This window comes from Stegostoma tigrinum, chromosome 1 (assembly GCF_030684315.1).
Source record: "Stegostoma tigrinum isolate sSteTig4 chromosome 1, sSteTig4.hap1, whole genome shotgun sequence".
Lineage (NCBI taxonomy): Eukaryota > Metazoa > Chordata > Chondrichthyes > Orectolobiformes > Stegostomatidae > Stegostoma > Stegostoma tigrinum.
The window spans coordinates 188,274,989-188,296,649 of NC_081354.1; the positions used below are offsets into that span (position 1 = coordinate 188,274,989).

General features: G+C 52.6%; 1 protein-coding gene across 3 annotated transcripts in view; it reads right to left on the reverse strand.

Annotated features, from left to right (window-relative positions):
- The window catches only part of LOC125455955 (tetratricopeptide repeat protein 31-like), a 63,968-nt gene that overhangs the window by 5,215 nt on the left and 37,092 nt on the right, over positions 1-21,661 (reverse strand). For all 3 annotated transcript variants that reach the window (XM_059650731.1, XM_059650735.1, XM_059650729.1), the window contains exons 10-15: positions 14,658-14,748; positions 11,072-11,213; positions 8,035-8,139; positions 5,750-5,828; positions 1,824-1,956; positions 935-1,009 (exon numbers count right to left, since the gene is read on the reverse strand). In XM_059650731.1, coding sequence (XP_059506714.1) covers positions 935-1,009; positions 1,824-1,956; positions 5,750-5,828; positions 8,035-8,139; positions 11,072-11,213; positions 14,658-14,748 — 625 coding nt within the window. The remainder of the gene's footprint in view (positions 1-934; positions 1,010-1,823; positions 1,957-5,749; positions 5,829-8,034; positions 8,140-11,071; positions 11,214-14,657; positions 14,749-21,661) is intronic.

The window sequence follows — 21,661 nt, forward strand, 5'->3', positions numbered from 1 at the left end:
CAGCCTCGGGCAACTATCTGTGTTGAGTTTGCACATTCTCCCCGTGTTTGTGTGTGTTTCCTCCGGGTGCTCTGGTTTCCTCCACAGCCCAAAGATGTGCAGGCTAGGTGGATCTGCCATGGGAAATACAGGGTTACAGGGATAGGTTTGGGGAGGTCCATTTAAGTCGTCATTGGATAAGCATATGGACGTACATGGAATAGTGTAGGTTAGATGGGCTTGAGATCGGTATGACAGGTCAGCACAACAGCGAGGGCCGAAGGGCCTGTACTATGCTGTAATGTTCTATGTTCTATGTTTTATGTTCTAATGTCGGGATGCCATGATTCGACCAGGTAAGGACAGCAGATTTCCCTCCCTAAAGAACATTAGTGAATCAAAACATGACTTTTTTTTTTAAAAGGACTGTTGACAATAATTTCATGGTCACAATTCCTAATACCAGCTTCCAATCCCCGACTTAGTTATGTAATTTAAATAGGATTTGAAACAGCATCTCTAAATCATTAGACTCAACCTCCACATTAGTGATACTATTTCTAACACCACAACCTTCCGAGGTTCAAACTCAGGGAACCATCATCTTTTTCCTCATCTCCTTCTAACCAATCTAGTCCAGATACGTTACAGAGTCTGCCAAGACAGAAAGGGTGATCAAGGGCAAATCCTTTCCCAAACTGTTAATCACATTTCTACAAGACTGAGGACGTTTCTACATAACCAAGGACGTTTTGCTACAGTAGTCCTTAGACTCAAGCTGAAATCTAGCACAAAGCAGCCTCCCACCTCTAAGCTGGGCAGCTCAGGCGAGATCTTACAACCGCATGGGGGCTGGATTTACAGGTCAGCTCCAGCACCAAACTTCGAGAACCGCTGAGAGATAAAGCCCAGTGCCGCATGGATCGTCTCTCTGGAATCTCGCTGAGTGACTCACGTTTCAAATATTGCACGCAATGCTTCTTCAGTAATTCGAGTGGTTACGTTCCCAATCCAGATCGGAAATAATTCCCTAAAGAACACAAGACTTCCATCGTTACGATCCAAGATGAAAGGGCCTGACACAGACAATTCACAAACACACAAGGACAGAGCACAAACGGTTTACACCAAAGACAGAGAGACTGAAACCATGGACACACTAACTAGCACCAAGGCAAGTTAAATCATTCATATAATGAGCCACTGTGGTGACTAATGTCCTGGTGGACTGGTTTTCCGGTGCTATCAGGAATGGGTCAAACTGGAAATAGAAGTTAACGCGCACGGGGAAGGAAAAGCCGACCTGAAAATTGGGAAAGGCAGACAGCACGGGAGTAAGGAATATCAAGGAGCAATGTCGAGTCAGATTATGAGGGAATATGTTTTTGATTCGGCTTTAAGACAGGCACATCAATGCACAAGAAGCAGCAAATAAAGTTGGTGGGCTTCAGAAACAAAATCACCAGCAGCAGCAATAATAGAGCTGGTTTGGGAATTAAAAAAAAGCACAAAACTGGGTGCTAAATATTCCCAGATTCAGGAAAGATAGGGAAAGAGAGAAAGAAGAATATCGTAGTGGAGGGACAGGGTGTCCTTGGGGAGGGGGCAGGGTGCCAAGAATCAATAGCAGTTCCACTATCTTAGTGTATCAATGCACGATGAATGGGAAAAATGTATATAAAGGGGGACTTCAATTATCCTAAAACCGATAGGGATTTAGCCTACTCTGCCATTGGGGCCTTTGCTAATTGGTATCTTTAGTCTGTTTACCAAGGGTGGCACTACAATCCTCAAGAACCTGGACCAATTGACGAGAATGCTTATCACCCTTCAGACGCACTTACCGTGACTGCAGTTGTGACTGTACTAACACTGAGGCAGGTTTATTTTTGGATTTTTTCACACGTACAAAATCCTTATCATCTTCATCTAATACGTATGTACTTGTATTAATTTGGCAGTTGCGTGGTTTTGGAGCTGAAGTAAAAGGTGGGAGAAATTACAGGCAGTGAAAAATGTGAAACAGACAGACTGCAGCAGGTTCAAGTTAACTGAGTGGCGTCCTTTGTGTGGCAAGAGTTATATTAACTTTCATTCAGCAGTGGAGCCACTTGAACTTAGCAAAAGATTTTCACTTAGTCCCAGCCACCAACCCTCCACCAATCCAACAACTCTGTGCCTGCCTCAAGTCCCATCCATCTTGCTCAGTCTCTACACTACATACATCAATCTGAAGAGCAAGAGGACCCCTAACTGTCCCATCCTCAGCCACTGGGCGCTTATAGTGCATCATCTCAGTCTCAAGGTCACCATTCCTATATACCCAAATGTGCAGTGTGTTTGATCGAAGACAGACAGCCAGATCCCACCTGCAGCAAAAACAAGACACAGTGGCTAAACTGTGTTGCTCAGGTTGGGCTTGTTGGTGTTTTTTGGGTGGGGGTTGGGGGAAGGAGGAGTAATGTGGCCTGGATACAATAGAAATCTGTAGCAGCTACCCAGACAGGCACCTTCACTGGGTGCAATGAGCACAGTCCCACAAAGATCAGTGCTGGGGAACCTTAGCTATTTGAAATATACACTGGGATGTGGGCAGCACTAACACTGTTAGCATTTGTTGCCCTTGAACTAGACCAGGTGGCTTTGATTGGGGAAGCATAGGTAGGCCAGACAGAGAAAGGACAGCAGATCACCTTCTCTAAAAGGCATTAGTGAAGTAAGATGTGTCCTTGTAACAACTGATGGCAGTTGAATGATCATTACCAACACTATTCTAGGTTTTACACGAAAACGTTCAAGGTTGATGTGTTCCTTGTTTGAATGCATATGAACAAAGTTAGCAATGCAGCATGGCAAGTTATTAGGAAAGCAAATAGCATGCTGACTGTAAAAGAAAATTCTGCTTTCCCTTCCTATTACCAAAATGAATCTCATATGTTCTCACATTATATTCCACCTTGTTCCCCACTCTCCTGTGTTTATGTTTCATTGTACCCTCTTCTCAGGTTACATTCTCATCCAGCTTTGTATCATCAGCAACTTGTACTCATTGCTCTTGTGACCTCTGTTTAAAACATTGGGGAGACTGTGGCACAACAGTAATGTCAATGGGGCAATAATCCGGAGGTTCGGGCAAATACTTTGGGGGACACGGGTTCAAACCCCAGAGCATCAGATGAAACGTAAATTTAACTCAAAATTTAGAATTGAAAGCTATATTGGTAATGGCGACCGTGAAACCGTGAAAACTCATCCTGGTTCACTAATGTCCTTCAGGGATGGAAATATGCCCTTTGCAGTAAGGAGTTGAAGCATCAGAATAAACTTGTACAGGGCATTCGTGGTCCCACATCTGGAATACTGGCTGGAATTCTGTTCTCCACTTTTAAAAGGAGGGAACACTTGCGTTTCAGTGGTGCAGTGATGAGAGGCAGAGTAAACTGGTCCAATATCCTTTATAATTAACAATGTGAAGAATGAAACCAAAGTTGTATATCTCCCTTGAAAGACTGAACACACTGGAGATTTTTTAGATCCAACTGAAGCCTTTAAAATTACCAAAGGATTTTTACAGTGCACATGCAGAGATGATGTTTCTACTTGTGAGCAACACCACCATGAGGGACCTTAAATATTAGATCATAACCAATAAATCCAATTGTGAATAAGGGAGAAACTTCTTTAGCTGGAATGCGGAACTCACTCTCACAAGGAGTCGTTCAGTTGAATAAAGATGTTTGGAAGGAGAAGCTGGATAAGCACATTCTCCAACTCACCCAGCTCCAGCCTTGCAAAGGGATTAAGTCAGTTGGACGGGCAGGCAAAAATGTTTGGCAGGTGGGAGCATCGTGTGTGGAAATGTGAGCTCTTCCAATTTGGCATGAAGAGCAGAAACACTAATCTTCACATGGAGAGACTGCAGAATGCTGCAGTGCAGAGAGTGGTGTGTTCCTAAGCACTCAGGTACAACATGCAATTAGGAAGGCAAATAGAAGGTAGGCCTTTATTGCAGGGGGATGGACTGTGAAAGTAAGGCAAGGCTTGCAACAGTTGTTCAGGACATCAGTGAGGTCTCACACCCACAATAGTGAACACTGTTTTGGTCACTTCATCTTAGGGGGTGGCAATGGCCTAGTGATATTATCACTGGCCTGTTAATCCAGAGACCCAGGTAATCCACAGAATCCCTAGTGTGGAAGCAGGCCATTTGGCCTATTGCATCCACAACAACCCTCTAAAGGAGCAGCCCACCCAGACTAACCCCATCTCTGTAACCTTGCATTTTCCATGGCTAACCCAGCTAGCCTGCACATCCCTGGACACTATGGATAATTTAGCATGGTCAATCCACCTAACCAGCACATCTTTGGACTGTGGGAGGAAACCGGAGCACCCGGAGGAAACCAAAGCAGATACAGGGAAAACATGCAAACTCCACACAGACAGTCACCCAAGGGTGGAATTGAATCCAGATGCCTGATGCTGTGAGACAGCAGTGATAAACACTGAACTATCGTGCCACGCCAGGTAATGTACTGGGGATTTGGGTCAAAATCTTACTGTGGTAGTAAGTAGAATTTGAACGCAATAAAAAATTACTGTATTTAAGAGTCTAATGCCCACGAACCCATTGTCGATTACTGGAAAAAAACCCATCTGCTTCACTAATGCCCTTTAGGGAAGGAAACTGTCATCCTCACCTGGTCTGGTCTACGTGATTTCAGACCAACAATAATGTGGTTGACTCTTAATTACCCTCTGGGCAATTAGGGATGGGCAATAAATGCTGGCCTAGCCAGCAATGCATTCATCCCGTGAATGAATAAGAAAACACACTCGCTGCAGTTCAAAGAAAGTTCATGAGGTTGCTTCCCAAGATGAAGGGCTGCTTTCCTGAAGAAACAGTGAAAAAGTTAGGCCCAAGCTCAATAGATTTTGGAAGAATGAGAAGTGATCTTATCAAAATATACTGAGGGGGTTTGACAAAGCAGATGCTAAGAGGATGTTTCCCCTCAGGGGTCCAGTTCCAAAACAAGTGGCTTCCCATTTAAGGCAGAACAGGAGGAACTTCATCTTTCAGGAAGGTTTTAGTGTTTGGAATTGCCTTCTTCAAAGCGGTTTCTCTGAATATATTCAAAGTTGTGTTGGACTGATTTTGACTGAAAGACAGAGTCAAGGATTAGGGAGGGACAGGAATGAAAACAGAGTTGAGGCCACACAGATTAGTCATGTATCTTATTGACTGCGAGAGCTGGCTCAATGGGTTGAATGGCCCAATTCTACTCCTATTTTGAATGATTCTATACCCATTGCCAAAATCCTCCCTCATCCCTCTAAAGTAGCATATTCCAGTTCACTCCAAGCTGATAACCTAGACCCTAAAACGCACTCAAACAAAACAGAAATTAGTGCTGCCTGACCTGCTGAGCTTTCCCAGCAATTCCTGGTTTTGTCCCGAACACACACTGTGCAACTGTAAAATTCTCATCCCTACTTACAGGTCCCTTCACTGGTCCACTCCCCCAATTCCGAACTGCAACATCCCAATTCTAATTACTTCACTGGCAGCTGCAGCTTTCAGTAGTCAGTACCCAAGCTCTGCAATTCCCTCCACAGTGCCTGCCTAAGTCCTATCATGTTTGAAAACCCTCCAAAGTGCATTGGGATATTTGATTATGCCCAGGACAGTAAGTACAAACTGTTGCCGCTGACAGGCCGACGTGGGGGGCAGCCGGACAAAGAAAAGCAGTATAACTCGTCAGATTCTTACCTGATGATAGTAGTATTTCTTCTAAACTGCCATATTTATTTAGAATCTCGTCACATTGCTGCTGAGTAAAACCTCGGTCCTGCAATACACAATGGATTTCAACATTACAAAGGAGGCAGGTTTAGAAGTCACTGCTCCACCCAGTCTGCTCAGTGGTGATAAAATCAGAGAACAGCTCCCAGATTACATCACATCAATCAGTAAGGTACGTGCATTTCACTGTACTTCAATGATACAGGACAGACATGTGCTTGCAACTGTCAGCAAGAAGGCATAGCTTCACATCCCACTTGAGGCTCGAGTGAAATAAAAGACACAGCCCTCTAGTGTAATATTGAGCATGCTATGGGTTGTCAGAGGGGACCGTCACCAAATAAGGGCAAAAATTAGTAATGAGACAATACACATGCTGGTTTTACTTAAAATTAATAAGCGACAAAAACTGAATTCAATCTGCCCTCACAGACAGAGGAACTGCTTAACAGGCATAATGCCAGAGCACTGCTGCATTGAAACTTAAACACAAGTTTAAAAAAGGATGTAAGGATCGTGAGGATAACCGACTTGGGAGCATAGCTTTTAACATTAGGTACTCTAAGCTGGGATTTCTGGTTTTGAATGAGTAATGAGTGGGTCTATATGTCTGAAGTTCAGCGTTAACCTGTAAGAAATACTCTAACCGTATACTCACGTGGGAGATTATGCCTCACAAAATTTGTTTGAGTTCTTTGAAGAAGTGACTAGGAAGATTGGCGAGGGCAGGGCAGCAGATATAGTCTATATGGATTTTAGTAATGCCTTTGATAAGGTTCTACGTGATAGGCTGCTCTGGAAGGTTAGATCATGGAGTCCAAGAAAAGCTGGCAAACTGGATACACATGGTAGGAAGCACAGAGTAATACTGGAAGGATGCTTGTTTGACTGGAGGCCTGTGACTAGCGTGGTGCCTCAGGGGCTGGTGCTGGGCCCATTACAGTCTGTTATTGATGCCAATGATTTGGATAAGAATGTACAAGGCATGATTAATAAGTTTGTGGATGACATGAAAATAAGTGGTATCATGGATAGTGAGAAAGGTTATCAGAAGTTGCAGCAGGATCTTGATCAGCTGGGAAAGAGGAATGGCAAATGGAGTTTAATATACAAGGGTGAGGTGTTGCATTTTGGAAAAAGAAAGTCAAATCCTGGTAGGAGTTTCATGATGAATGGTAGGGCCTTAAGGGGTGTAGTGGAAGAGGGGGACCTTGGAGTTCAGGTGCACAGTTCTCTGAAAGTGGAGTCACAGGTAGACAGGGCAGTCAAGGAGGCTTTTGGCACACAGTCCTTCATCAGTCAGGGTATTGAGGATAGAAGTTGGGAAGTTATATTTCAGTTGTACAGGACATTGGTGAGGCTGCACTGGGAGTATTGTGTTCAGTTTTGGTCACCTTGCTAAAGGAAGGATGTTATTAAACTGCAAAGAGTGCAGAAAAAAATTTCAAGGATGTTGCCAGGACTTAAGGGACTAAGTTGTTGAGAGGGGTCGGATAAGATAGGACATTTTTCTTTACAGCCTTCTCCAAACAGGATTGACCATTGTTGGGGTTGAGCTACACGGCACCAACATTTAGAACTTCACCTACTAATCGAGACAACGTGTGGGAGTGAACATTTTACAGAGGAAGTTCAACAGCAAGGAGCTTCATTAACACGGAAGCCAGTCCTCAGCCCAAGGGAAATAAAACACCTTCTAGCCTCCCAGCGGGGTTCTGATAAGGGTCAACTAGACACAAAACATTAACTTGGTCTCTCGCCATGCATGTTGCCTGATCCACTGTAATCTCTAGCACTTTTTGTTTTCATCAAAAATAGCAAATTCCATCCCTCCACCCCCACGCCAAGGTTACAATAAGCAACTACTTTGCAATGTAATATTTTGTGTAAAAAAAAGTGCACCCTCTTGTGACAGTCCTGCACAGCCGTCCCTGAATCCATTTGCAAGCACTGCCTTCCCTCTGTAAGCGCCCGTATCTCATTAATAAAGCTAAGGAACCTGCAATTTTTTTGTATGCTGCTTTTTCAAACCTTCCCATCTCCTGCACTGCTCAGATTAGCAAATATTCACTTTTCCACAGCCAAACATGCCGTACCTCGTCACAACTTCTGCACTAAATCGTATATGGCCTGTGTCTAACCATCTCAAATGTATGTCCCATTGACTCAGGGTCATTAACATCCTCACAGTTTTCCACAGCTGGGATTTGAACCCAAGCCTTTATTATTTAAGAATGCACTATATTACTCACCATCAGTAGCTGCATTTGAACTTGAAGTAGCTCATATTCAGCATCTTTACAGGAACTATCAATTTTTAGCACCTCTTGGAAAGCCTCTATGGCCTCCATGTATTTCTGCAGGTGAAAGACCAGACACATGGTTATAATATATTCAAACACTGTTGTAAGTGATAATATGATGCTTATATCAGTGCCAGGAATTTCTCGCAGCAAATGGCACGAGCAGCTAATTGAGGAGAAGTCTCTGTGTAAGGCATCACAAGGACACGTTAGTGTACAGTCCTGATACTGAACCAGTAACGTGAATGTAAATGAAAATTAAATGCTTTAATTCAGTAAATCTGTTACTTCAGCCTGGTTAGGCACAGAGATCACCACAAGGTTGTCAGATTGCTGCACCCTTTCTAGTGTTTAATGAATGCCCTTCAAAGACAGGAACCTGTCCCCTTTCCAATCTGCACACAATCAGGCCCACAAGTCTGAGAGCTCATGGCACTAACACACACACACACACACACACACACCTATTGGATGTATTTGCATTTGCAGATACATTCAGTAAAGCACACAATTCGTAGACACAGTCAATAGGGCTTTTATGACTTCCTACTATGGAAATCAAACCAGTCTGACGCCAGGTTAAAACATAGACAGATTCTGAACAAGGTGACCTGCGACGTCACCTCTTGTACACAGTGATAAAACCTTTCGTTAAGTCAGGGCAGTGCCCTGAAAGAAATTCTGGGATTTGCATTTGAATCAATTGAAACCTCCATTTCCTTTCTAACTGATTAAAGATTTAACAGGAAGGAGTCAGACAGCCAGCCATTTTAGGGTTTTTTCAATTCATTCACATGAGTTGTATAATCATTACTTGTAAATTCTGGTCTTGGTGCCTTGCTTACTACACCTGACATAGAAGCAACACTCCAAAAGCTGGTGCGTTCAAATAAACCTGTTGGACAACAGTTCTGAGGAAGGGTCACCAGACCTAAAACATTAACTCTGTCTTTTCCCTCACAGATGCTGCCAGACCTGCTGAGCTCTTCCAGCAAGAACAAAAACAATCTGGTGTCGTGTGATCAGAGATAATGGGAACTGCAGATGCTGGAGAATCCAAGATAATAAAGTGTGGAGCTGGATGAACACAGCAGGCCAAGCAGCATCTCAGGAGCACAAAAGCTGACACTTCAGGCCTAGACCCTTCATCAGAGAGGGGGATGGGGTGAGGGTTCTGGAATAAATAGGGAGGGGGGGGGGGGGGGAGAGGTGGACCAAAGATGGATAAAAAAGATAGGTGGAGACACTCTTCCAGGATGCCTAACCTGAACAAGTAACCCTCCTCCCTGTGGACGAACCTCAGGGAATATCTCTCTCACTGCAACTCTCTTGTAATCTCTTCAGCCTTGAAACTGCTCGATACTCTCTTCTCCTCGATCCATCTTCGGTCCGCCTCCCCCTCTCTCCCTATTTATTCCAGAACCCTCTCCCCATCACCCTCTCTGATGAAGGGTCTAGGCCCGAAACGTCAGCTTTTGTGCTCCTGAGATGCTGCTGGGCCTGCTGTGTTCATCCAGCCCCATACCTTGTTATCTTGGTCTGAGGCCTGCTGTGTTCATCCAGCTCCACACCTTGTTATCTCGGCCCGAGGCCTGCTGTGTTCATCCAGCTCCACACCTTGTTATCTCGGCCTGAGGCCTGCTGTGTTCATCCAGCTCCACACCTTGTTATCTCGGCCTGAGGCCTGCTGTGTTCATCCAGCTCCACACCTTGTTATCTCGGTCTGAGGCCTGTTGTGTTCATCCAGCTCCACACCTTGTTATCTCGGTCTGAGGCCTGCTGTGTTCATCCAGCTCCACACCTTGTTATCTCGGTCTGAGGCCTGCTGTGTTCATCCAGCTCCACACCTTGTTATCTCGGTCTGAGGCCTGCTGTGTTCATCCAGCTCCACACCTTGTTATCTCGGTCTGAGGCCTGCTGTGTTCATCCAGCTCCACACCTTGTTATCTCGGTCTGAGGCCTGCTGTGTTCATCCAGCTCCACACCTTGTTATCTCGGTCTGAGGCCTGCTGTGTTCATCCAGCTCCACACCTTGTTATCTCGGTCTGAGGCCTGCTGTGTTCATCCAGCTCCACACCTTGTTATCTCGGTCTGAGGCCTGCTGTGTTCATCCAGCCCCACACCTTGTTATCTCGGTGTTGTGTGATTTTTGTTTACGTTGTCCGATCCCAGTTCAACACCGGCACCTCCACAACATGCAACACATCCAAGACCATGAATGTCTGGAAAAAGTGGGGCTTCAAATTTGAACCAGTTACTGGAAGGATAATATTCAGCTGGAGAGGGTTCAGCAGAGATTTACCAGGATGTTGCCAGGAACGGAGGATTTCAGTTAAAAGGAAACGTTGGATAGGCTGGGACTTTTTTTCCATGGGAGTGGAGATTGAGAGGTGATTTTATAGAGGTTTATCAGGTCACGAGGGACGTAGCTAAGATGACTGGCAAGTGCATTTTCCTTGGGGTGGGGAATTTCAACACTAGGAGGCATATTTTTAAGGTGAGAAGAGAAATATTTAAAAAAAGACAGGAGGGGCTACTTTATTTATATAGAAAATAGTTTATATATGGAATGAAGTTCCAGAAAAAGTGTTGGACACAGGGACAGTTACAACATTTAAGATACTTAGATAAGTACATGAATAAGAGATGTTCGGAGGGATATGGGCCAGGTGCAAGCAGGTGGGGACAGTTTAGTTTATGGCTGGCATGGACTGGTTATACCAAAGGGTCTATTTCAGTGCTGCAGAACACTAAGTAACAAAAAAGAAAGGAGGAGACAAGAACAGCAGCCAGAACTGATTAAACACAGACGATAGGGTATGGACACAGCAACAATTCAAGGGAAAGGGATCTGCATGGGGAGCAGAGGGGAGGGTAGGAAGTGCCCTCAATAGCAGGGGCACAAAACAATGGCAAAGCAGCATTCACCAAAACATACAGAATTAACCCCAAAAATTGTAACAGACAAAGATTCGAAACATTTTACCTTAACTCCAGCTAATGCTCTAGCTTTCCTGAAGTATCCTTTAGGCCAGGATGGATTCAGGTTCACTGCTATTTGAGCATCACTCAGCGCTCGACTATATTGCTTCAGTCTCTCATAGCAGTAGGAACGGTTTCCAAACAGTCTGTAAGCAATGAACATCAGTCCAAGATTACATAACAAAGGCTCAGCATGGGATTAGTTACACAGTAAAGCTCCCTTAATGCTGTCCTATCAAATACTCCGGGGTATTGTGCGTAAATCACAAGTTACCTTCAATCCAGCTACTTATTAAGAAATCTCTCAGATGAAACAATGATTCAAACTTCATGGCATATAGCAACCAAATATCAGCCCCCTCAATTATAAGCCTTGACTCAACTTAGCTATTATTTGATTAATGGTCAAATCTGGCCAGGATTTAAAGTCATAGAGATGTACAGCACGGAAACAGACCCTTCAGTCCAAATGATCATTGCCAGCATTTGGGCCATATCCCTCTAAACATGTCCTATTCATGTACCCATCCAGGTGCCTTTTAGATATTGTAATTGTACCAGCCTCCACCATCTCCTCTAACAGCACATTTCACACTCACACCACCCTCTGCATTAAAAAAAATTGCTCCTTAGGTCCCCTTTAAATCCTTCCCCTCTCATCTTCAACCTATGCCCTCTGGTTTGGACACTCCTACCCTGTGAAAAAGGCCCTGGCTATTCACCTTATCCATGCCCCTCATGATTTCATATGCCTCTCTAAGGTCACCCCTCAACCGCCAACTCTCCAGGGAAAATAGCCCGAGCCTATTCAGCCCCTTTCTACTGCCCAACCCTCCAACCCCAGCAACATCCTCGTTAATCTTTTTGAAACCTTTTCGAGTTTCACAACATCATTCTATAGCAGGTAGACCAGAACCGAATGCAGCATTCCAAAACTGGTCTCACCAATGTCCTGTGCAGCCACAACATGACCCCCCAACCCCTATACTCAACGTACTAATCAATGAAAGGCAAGCATACTAAACACCACCTTCACCACCCTGTCTACCTGCAATTCTACTTTCAAGGACCTATGAACCTGCACCCCAAGGTTGCTTTGTTCAGCGACTCCCCCCAGTGACCTTACCATTAAGTGTAGAAGTCCTGCCCTGATTTGCCTTTCCACAACGCAGCACCTAACATTTATCTATATTAAACTCCACCTGCCACTCCTCAGCCCGTTGATCACGGCCCTGTTGTACTCTGAGGTAACCTTCTTGACTGTTCACTGCACCACCGATATGGAGTGTCATCTGCAAACTCACTAACCATACCTCCCGTATTCACATCCAAATCATTTATACAAATGACAAAAAGCAGTGGACCCAGAAGCAGTTCTTGTGGCACACCTCTGCTCACAGGCCTCCAGTCTGAAAAACTATCCTCCACCACCACCCTCTCTTCTACCTTCAGTATCCAAATGGCTAGCTCCCCCTGCATTCCATGCGTTCTGGTCTTGCTAACTAATCCACCACAAGGAACTTTGTTAAATACCTTACTAAAGCCCGTACAGACCACGTGCACTACTCTGCCTTCACTAATCCTCTTTGTTACTTCTTCATAAAACTCAATCAAGTAAGTAATTCAACCAAAAAAGTGATCTGTCTCTAGAAGTTTCTGGAGTTTGGTCCTTCTGCAACATGCAATTCAAAATTCTGCTGTGGAGTTGTTTGGTTTTCAATTCATAGAAACAAACATTCCCTACGGTGTGGAAACAGGCCCTTCGGCCCAACAAGTCCACACTGACACAGAGCATACCACCCAGACCTATCCCCAATCCATACATCCCTCAACAGTACGGGCAATTTAGCATGACCAATCCACCTAACCTGTGCATCTTTGGACTGTCGGAGCTGTCCTTTGGTTTCTTTACAGTCCTTTCATCCAAATGGCTGCAAGTCTGCAGCTGGCTTCCTTATCAAAAAGTAATTTCTTTGTTTCTTGTTACATTTGGCATTAACTGCTTGTTTGAAGACTCAGCTTTCCTGTGGTTAACTCTAAATTGTTTTGCAGGGCAATCCTTATCCTTTATGGCCATAAAACACCCCATTTCTCAAGCAGGTGTTAAAGCATTTTGTTTACGTAACCTTGCCAAGACACGGCTAATTGCTCAACTCTAACAGCCTTTGTTCTTTAACAATGCATTCCCGGCTGAATTATCGCTGTCACAGTTTATTTATTTTTGTTGATTCATTTAGTTCATGAACAGTCATAAAAGTTCTGAAGTGTCACACAGGGCCATTACAGCATGGGTCAGGTACTTCCCTTCACGTTGTGACATTAATGGGTCTCCCCTGAAGCCTCAGGAATTACCATTTACATTAACTGACATTTCGATATGGCAGATTTGACAAAACCCAATATTTCATGTGGAATGAGAGATAATGGGAACTGCAGACGCTGGAGAATTCCAAGATAACAAAATGTGAGGCTGGATGAACACAGCAGGCCAAGCAGCATCTCAGGAGCACAAAAGCTGACGTTTCGGGCCTAGACCCTTCATCAGAGAGGGGGATGGGGTGAGGGCTCTGGAATAAATAGGGAGAGAGGGGGAGGTGGACCGAAGATGGAGAGTAAAGAAGATAGGTGGAGAGAGTATAGGTGAGGAGGTAGGGAGGGGATAGGTCAGTCCAGGGAAGACGGACAGGTCAAGGAGGTGGGATGAGGTTAGTAGGTAGATGGGGGTGCGGCTTGGGGTGGGAGGAAGGGACGGGTGAGAGGAAGAACAGGTTAGGGAGGCAGAGACAGGTTGGACTGGTTTTGGGATGCAGTGGGTGGGGGCGGGGGGAAGAGCTGGGCTGGTTGTGTGGTGCAGTGGGGGGAGGGGATAAACTGGGCTGGTTTTGGGATGCGGTGGGGGAAGGGGAGATTTTGAAACTGGTGAAGTCCACATTGATACCATTAGGCTGCAGGGTTCCCAAGCGGAATATGAGTTGCTGTTCCTGCAACCTTCGGGTGGCATCATTGTGGCACTGCAGGAGGCTTTCATGTGGGATGTTGTGACTTAGCAATGGAAGAGAGACGTTTAAAGCCTCCTCATTGTAGACGATGACAAACGACAACAAGAGGTTGCTGCAGATGTCTGAAATAACACTGAAGAGATTCAGGAGCTGGGGCCATCCTTGTCTCAGTAGCAGCATTCTCATCTGTGTCCAAAGGATTTATCTATAATGGTATTTTATTGAAATCCTAAACTGCTACTCTGCCAGCTAGATAGAAAGGATCCCAGGCTGTATTTTGAAGAGGAGGAATGGAATTTGCCCAGTGTTACACCCAACGTTCCACTTTCAACCATCACTGAAGGAGATCTGATCATGAACCCATTGCTGCTCAGGAGCTTACTGTACACAAATTGGTTGTTACATTTCCTGACATTTCAAAATTGTTTCACTGACCGAATCACAGTGGGACAGGTTGCATCAACAAAAGGCACCAAATAAATCTGAATGCTTTCCTTCCTCTTAGAAGATTATGTAGTAAATGGGGAAGGCAGGAACCACATTGCTTGCCACCCACTCTTTCAAAACAGAATGCTGAGACTTGTCACTTACCTATATTCTTTTGGATCATATTTAATTGCTTCTGTAAAATATTCCACTGCATCTTCATAGCGTCCCTCATTAGCCATACTATTTCCTTGCACTGTGGAGGGAAAAAACAAGGCAAACCATCAACTTCAATGCATTAGAACACAAACACAGCCAGCGCAGTGAAGAGCCATTCAGCGCATCTGAGCCAATCTAGTAAAAGCCCACGGCTGATAAATCCCATGTGAACCCTCCTCCCACAGAGTCACTTGGTCGATAAACGTTTTTGCAAATGGAAGGCAGTTTCCAATGCAGTTCCACAGGGTATGGCAGTCAGTCCCTTGTTTTCAACCGAATTTATAAGTGGTTCAGACTGAATGGTAGGAGGTATGGTTAAACGATTTGTAGATGATACATAAATTGACGGTGTTTTTGACAGTCTCAAAGAAATCTGCAGGTTGCAGGATGATGTCAGTGGCATTGCTGTTCCCATGCCTTCTCCAACTTACACTCCCCTATGCCACCTGAAACCTGTGTTCACCTTCCAGATCCCAATCCGACACCAGAACTCGGGGTGTGCAACTGTGGATTCCGACACTAAGCTTGGGCTGTAATGTTATTATAATACATAACTCACTCCAATGGCAGTCATCTCGACAGCCTTGTTCACATTAAGTGTACAAGAGAGGGAACTGACAAGTAGGAATATTTTTTAAAAAAGCATGGATTGTAACAGCCCAGCTCGGTACAAATGAACCCATCAGGACTAGCACCTTCACAACCACAGAACTCCCAACATCACACTGGGATCCTGATTGGCAATGCAGATTCAGGACTCGGAGAGCAGCAGGTTCAAAAGAAAAGCGGGATGGGAAGGATGAGAGACCGCAAATCACAGATGAGACCAGGATAACGAAGTGTGAAGCTGGATGAACACAGGAGGCCAAACAGCATCAGAGGAGCACAAAAGCTGACATTTCGGGCTGAGACCCTTCATCAGAAAAGGGGGATGGGGAGAGGGTTCTGAAATAAATATGGAGAGAATGGGAGGCGGACCGAAGATGGATAGAGGAGAAGATAGGTGGGGAGGTAGGGAGGGGATAGGTCAGTCCAGGGAGGACGGACAGGTCAAGGAGGCGGGATGGGGTTAGTAAGTAGGAAATGGAGGTGCAGCTTGAGGTGGGAGGAGGGGATAGGTGAGAGGAAGAACAGGTTAGGGAGGCGGGGACGAGCTGGGCTGGTTTTGGGATGCAGTGGGGGAAGGGGAGATTTTGAAGCTTGTGAAGTCCACATTGATACCATTGGGCTGCAGAGTTCCCAAGCGGAATATGAGTTGCTGTTCCTGCAACCTTTGGGTGGCATCATTACGGCACTGCAGGAGGCCCATGATGGACATGTCATCTAAGGAATGGGAGGGAGAGATAAAATGGTTCGCGACTGGAGGTGCAGTTGTTTATTGCGAAACGAGCATAGGTGTTCTGCAAAGCACTCCCCAAGCCTCCACTTGGTTACCCAATGTAGAGGGAGCCACACCGGGTACAGTGGATGCAGTATACCACATTGGCAGACGTGGAGGTGAACATCTGCTTGATACGGAAAGTCATCTTGGAGCCTGGGATGGGGGTGAGGGAGGTGGTGTGGGGGCAAATGTAGCAATTCCTGCAGTTGCAGGGGAAGGTGCCGGGTGTGGTGGGGTGGGAGGGGAGTGTGGAGAGGACAAGGGAGTCCCGGATAGAGTGGTCTCTCCGGAAGGCAGACAAGGGTAAGCTAGTTCACTGTTGTAAAAACCCAACATATTCACTCATGTCCTCACAGAAAGGAAACTCAGCTGGAGTGGCCTACACACAACTCCAGTCCCACAGCAACTCTTAACTGCCTCCAGCACCAAATACTGGTTTAGCCATTAATGTCCACACTTCCATGAACAAATTTAAAGAAAAGATTATTTTTATGACTTTAATTATGAGACAAAAGCCCCTGGCTGGTCATTTGTTTGCTCTTTTGCCACAGACTTGAGAGTTGGCAAAGGAACCTCCAAGCTAGAAAAAAATTCTGTCTTCTGAAAGTGGAAGTTGGAAGAAAATTGGCAGTTTTTTAAGATGGCTTCAAGGAAGGGAAGTGCGAGGTAATCTTCCTAAAAAGCAGCTGAAGAAACACCTCCAGTGAAGTATTTTTATCAGATTCAAAGGAAGTCCCAGTGATCTGTATCCCTGGTCTTCTCACGTACTCCGAAACGTGAACTGTTAACGCGATCCAAGGACTTGGGTCCATCGGATTTTCCACCTGAAACAAGGCCAAGCACAGCAATCGCAACCAACAGCAATTAGATTGCAAACAGGAAATCTGAGGAAACGAGAACTAACAGCCCTTTATAATCACCTACATGCGAATCCTTGACACACCCCCATAATAGTCTACAGAGTTATGTCACCTTATGCTGTGTCTATACACTTGGGGTATAGTTTAAGCCTGCAAGATTGCTAAATTGACAACCAGGTTTGACACGTTTAACAAAGAAACTATCTTTCATGGAAGTATTATTTTCAGATTTATTAGAAAAACATGGTGAAAATTTCACTTACCTAGAACAAAAGAAAACGATAAAATCACTACTGTCCAACCAGACTGTAGGGTGGCTCTCTTGTTAGAGGGGGCGTGCGCGAGAGAGAGGGGGCGTGCGCGAGAGAGAGGGGGGGCGCGCGAGAGAGGGGGGGGCGCGCGAGAGGGGGGGGGCGCGCGAGAGGGGGGGGGGGCGCGAGAGGGGGGGGGGGCGCGCGAGAGAGGGGGGGGCGCGCGAGAGAGGGGGGGCGCGCGAGAGAGGGGGGGCGCGCGAGAGAGGGGGGGGCGCGCGAGAGAGGGGGGGGCGCGCGAGAGAGAGGGGGGGCGCGCGAGAGGGGGGGGCGCGCGTGCGAGAGAGAGAGAGGGGGGCGCGCGTGCGCGAGAGAGGGGGGGGTGTGCGCGAGAGGGGGGGGGGCGCGCGCGAGAGAGGGGGGGCGCGCGAGAGAGGGGGGGGCGCGCGAGAGAGGGGGGGGCGCGCGAGAGAGGGGGGGCGCGCGAGAGAGGGGGGGCGCGCGAGAGAGGGGGGGGGCGCGCGAGAGAGGGGGGGGGCGCGCGAGAGAGGGGGGGCGCGCCAGAGAGGGGGGGGGCGCGCCAGAGAGAGGGGGGCGCGCCAGAGAGAGGGGGGGGGGCGCGCCAGAGAGAGGGGGGGCGCGCCAGAGAGAGGGGGGGGGGCGCGCCAGAGAGAGGGGGGGGGCGCGCCAGAGAGAGGGGGGGGCGCGCCAGAGAGAGGGGGGGCGCGCAGAGAGAGGGGGGGGGGGGCGCGCCAGAGAGAGGGGGGGGCGCGCCAGAGAGGGGGGGGCGCGCGGGAGAGGGGGGGGGCGCGCGAGAGAGGGGGGGGCGCGAGAGAGGGGGGGGGGCGCGCGAGAGAGGGGGGGCGCGCGAGAGAGGGGGGGGCGCGCGAGAGAGGGGGGGGCGCGCGAGAGAGGGGGGGGGCGCGCGAGAGAGGGGGGGGGCGCGCGTGCGAGAGAGAGAGAGCGAGAGAGAGCGGGGGGCGCGCGTGCGCGAGAGAGGGGGGGGCGCGCGAGAGAGGGGGGGCGCGCCAGAGAGGGGGGGGCGCGCCAGAGAGGGGGGGGGCGCGCCAGAGAGGGGGGGGCGCGCCAGAGAGAGGGGGGGGGCGCGCCAGAGAGAGGGGGGGCGCGCCAGAGAGAGGGGGGGGGCGCGCCAGAGAGAGGGGGGGGGCGCGCCAGAGAGAGGGGGGGGGCGCGCCAGAGAGAGGGGGGGGGGCGCGCCAGAGAGAGGGGGGGGGCGCGCCAGAGAGAGGGGGGGGGCGCGCCAGAGAGAGGGGGGGGGGGCGCGCCAGAGAGGGGGGGGGGGGGCGCGCCAGAGAGAGGGGGGGGCGCGCGAGAGAGGGGGGGGGGCGCGCGAGAGAGGGGGGGGGCGCGCGAGAGAGGGGGGGGGCGCGCGAGAGAGGGGGGGGGCGCGCGAGAGGGGGGGGGCGCGCGAGAGAGAGGGGGGGGCGCGCGTGCGAGAGAGAGAGAGGGGGGGCGCGCGTGCGCGAGAGAGGGGGGGGCGCGCGAGAGAGAGGGGGGGCGCGCGTGCGAGAGAGAGAGAGGGGGGCGCGCGTGCGCGAGAGAGGGGGGGGCGCGCGAGAGGGGGGGGGGCGCGCGAGAGAGGGGGGGCGCGCGAGAGAGGGGGGGGCGCGAGAGAGGGGGGCCGCGCGAGAGAGGGGGGGCCGCGCGAGAGAGGGGGGCCGCGCGAGAGAGGGGGGGCGCGCGAGAGAGGGGGGGGCGCGCGAGAGAGGGGGGGGCGCGCGAGAGAGGGGGGGCGCGCGAGAGAGGGGGGGCGCGCGAGAGAGGGGGGGCGCGCGAGAGAGGGGGGGCGCGCGAGAGAGGGGGGGCGCGCGAGAGAGGGGGGGCGCGCGAGAGAGGGGGGGGCGCGCGAGAGAGGGGGGGGGCGCGCGAGAGAGAGGGGGGGGGCGCGCGAGAGAGAGGGGGGGGGCGCGCGAGAGAGAGGGGGGGGCGCGCGAGAGAGAGGGGGGGGCGCGCGAGAGAGAGGGGGGGGGCGCGCGAGAGAGAGGGGGGGGCGCGCGAGAGAGAGGGGGGGGCGCGCGAGAGAGAGGGGGGGCGCGCGAGAGAGAGGGGGGGGCGCGCGAGAGAGAGGGGGGGGGCGCGCGAGAGAGAGGGGGGGGCGCGCGAGAGAGAGGGGGGGGGCGCGCGAGAGAGAGGGGGGGCGCGCGAGAGAGAGGGGGGTGCGCGCGAGAGAGAGGGGGGGCGCGCGAGAGAGAGGGGGGGCGCGCGAGAGAGAGGGGGGGGCGCGCGAGAGAGAGAGAGAGAGAGAGAGAGAGGGGGGGCGCGCGAGAGAGGGGGGCGCGCGAGAGGGGGGGGCGCGCGAGAGGGGGGGGGGCGCGCGAGAGAGGGGGGGGGCGCGCGAGAGAGGGGGGGGCGCGCGAGAGAGGGGGGGCGCGCGAGAGAGGGGGGGGCGCGCGAGAGAGGGGGGGCGCGCGAGAGAGGGGGGGGGCGCGCGAGAGAGGGGGGGCGCGCGAGAGAGGGGGGGGGCGCGCGAGAGAGGGGGGGGCGCGCGAGAGAGGGGGGGGGCGCGCGAGAGAGGGGGGGGCGCGCGTGCGAGAGAGAGAGAGCGAGAGAGAGCGGGGGGCGCGCGTGCGCGAGAGAGGGGGGGGGCGCGCGAGAGAGGGGGGGCGCGCGAGAGAGGGGGGGGCGCGCGAGAGAGGGGGGGCGCGCCAGAGAGGGGGGGGCGCGCCAGAGAGGGGGGGGGCGCGCCAGAGAGAGGGGGGGGGGCGCGCCAGAGAGAGGGGGGGGGGCGCGCCAGAGAGAGGGGGGGCGCGCCAGAGAGAGGGGGGGGGGCGCGCCAGAGAGAGGGGGGGGGGCGCGCCAGAGAGGGGGGGGGGCGCGCCAGAGAGAGGGGGGGGGGGGCGCGCCAGAGAGAGGGGGGGCGCGCCAGAGAGAGGGGGGGCGCGCGAGAGAGGGGGGGGGCGCGCGAGAGAGGGGGGGGCGCGCGAGAGAGGGGGGGGGCGCGCGAGAGAGGGGGGGGGCGCGCGAGAGAGGGGGGGGCGCGCGAGAGAGGGGGGGCGCGCGAGAGAGGGGGGGCGCGCGAGAGAGGGGGGGGGCGCGCGAGAGAGGGGGGGGGCGCGCGAGAGAGGGGGGGGCGCGCGAGAGAGGGGGGGGGCGCGCGAGAGAGGGGGGGGCGCGCGAGAGAGGGGGGGGGCGCGCGAGAGAGGGGGGGGGCGCGCGAGAGAGGGGGGGGGGCGCGCGAGAGAGGGGGGGGGGCGCGCGTGCGAGAGAGAGAGAGCGAGAGAGAGCGGGGGGGCGCGCGTGCGCGAGAGAGGGGGGGGCGCGCGAGAGAGGGGGGGCGCGCCAGAGAGGGGGGGCGCGCCAGAGAGGGGGGGGGCGCGCCAGAGAGGGGGGGGGGCGCGCCAGAGAGGGGGGGGGGGCGCGCCAGAGAGAGGGGGGGCGCGCCAGAGAGAGGGGGGGCGCGCCAGAGAGAGGGGGGGGGCGCGCCAGAGAGAGGGGGGGGGCGCGCCAGAGAGAGGGGGGGGCGCGCCAGAGAGAGGGGGGGCGCGCGAGAGAGGGGGGGGGCGCGCGTGCGAGAGAGAGAGAGCGAGAGAGAGCGGGGGGCGCGCGTGCGCGAGAGAGGGGGGGGGCGCGCGAGAGAGGGGGGGGCGCGCCAGAGGGGGGGGGGGCGCGCCAGAGGGGGGGGGGCGCGCCAGAGAGGGGGGGGCGCGCCAGAGAGGGGGGGGGCGCGCCAGAGAGAGGGGGGGGGGCGCGCCAGAGAGAGGGGGGGGGCGCGCCAGAGGAGGGGGGGGGGCGCGCCAGAGAGAGGGGGGGGGGCGCGCCAGAGAGAGGGGGGGGCGCGCCAGAGAGAGGGGGGGCGCGCCAGAGGAGGGGGGGGGCGCGCGAGAGAGGGGGGGGGGCGCGCGAGAGAGGGGGGGGGGCGCGCGAGAGAGGGGGGGGCGCGCGTGCGAGAGAGAGAGAGCGAGAGAGAGCGGGGGGCGCGCGTGCGCGAGAGAGGGGGGGCGCGCGAGAGAGGGGGGGCGCGCGAGAGAGGGGGGGCGCGCGAGAGAGGGGGGGGCGCGCCAGAGAGGGGGGGGGCGCGCCAGAGAGGGGGGGGGCGCGCCAGAGAGGGGGGGGGCGCGCCAGAGAGGGGGGGGGGGGGCGCGCCAGAGAGAGGGGGGGGGCGCGCCAGAGAGAGGGGGGGGGGCGCGCCAGAGAGAGGGGGGGGGGCGCGCCAGAGAGAGGGGGGGGGGCGCGCCAGAGAGAGGGGGGGGGGCGCCAGAGAGAGGGGGGGGGGTGCGCCAGAGAGAGGGGGGGGGGGGCGCGCCAGAGAGAGGGGGGGGGGCGCGCCAGAGAGAGGGGGGGGGCGCGCCAGAGAGAGGGGGGGGCGCGCCAGAGAGAGGGGGGGGGCGCGCGAGAGGGGGGGGGGGGCGCGCGAGAGAGGGGGGGGCGCGCGAGAGAGGGGGGGGCGCGCGAGAGAGGGGGGGGCGCGCGAGAGAGGGGGGGGGCGCGCGAGAGAGG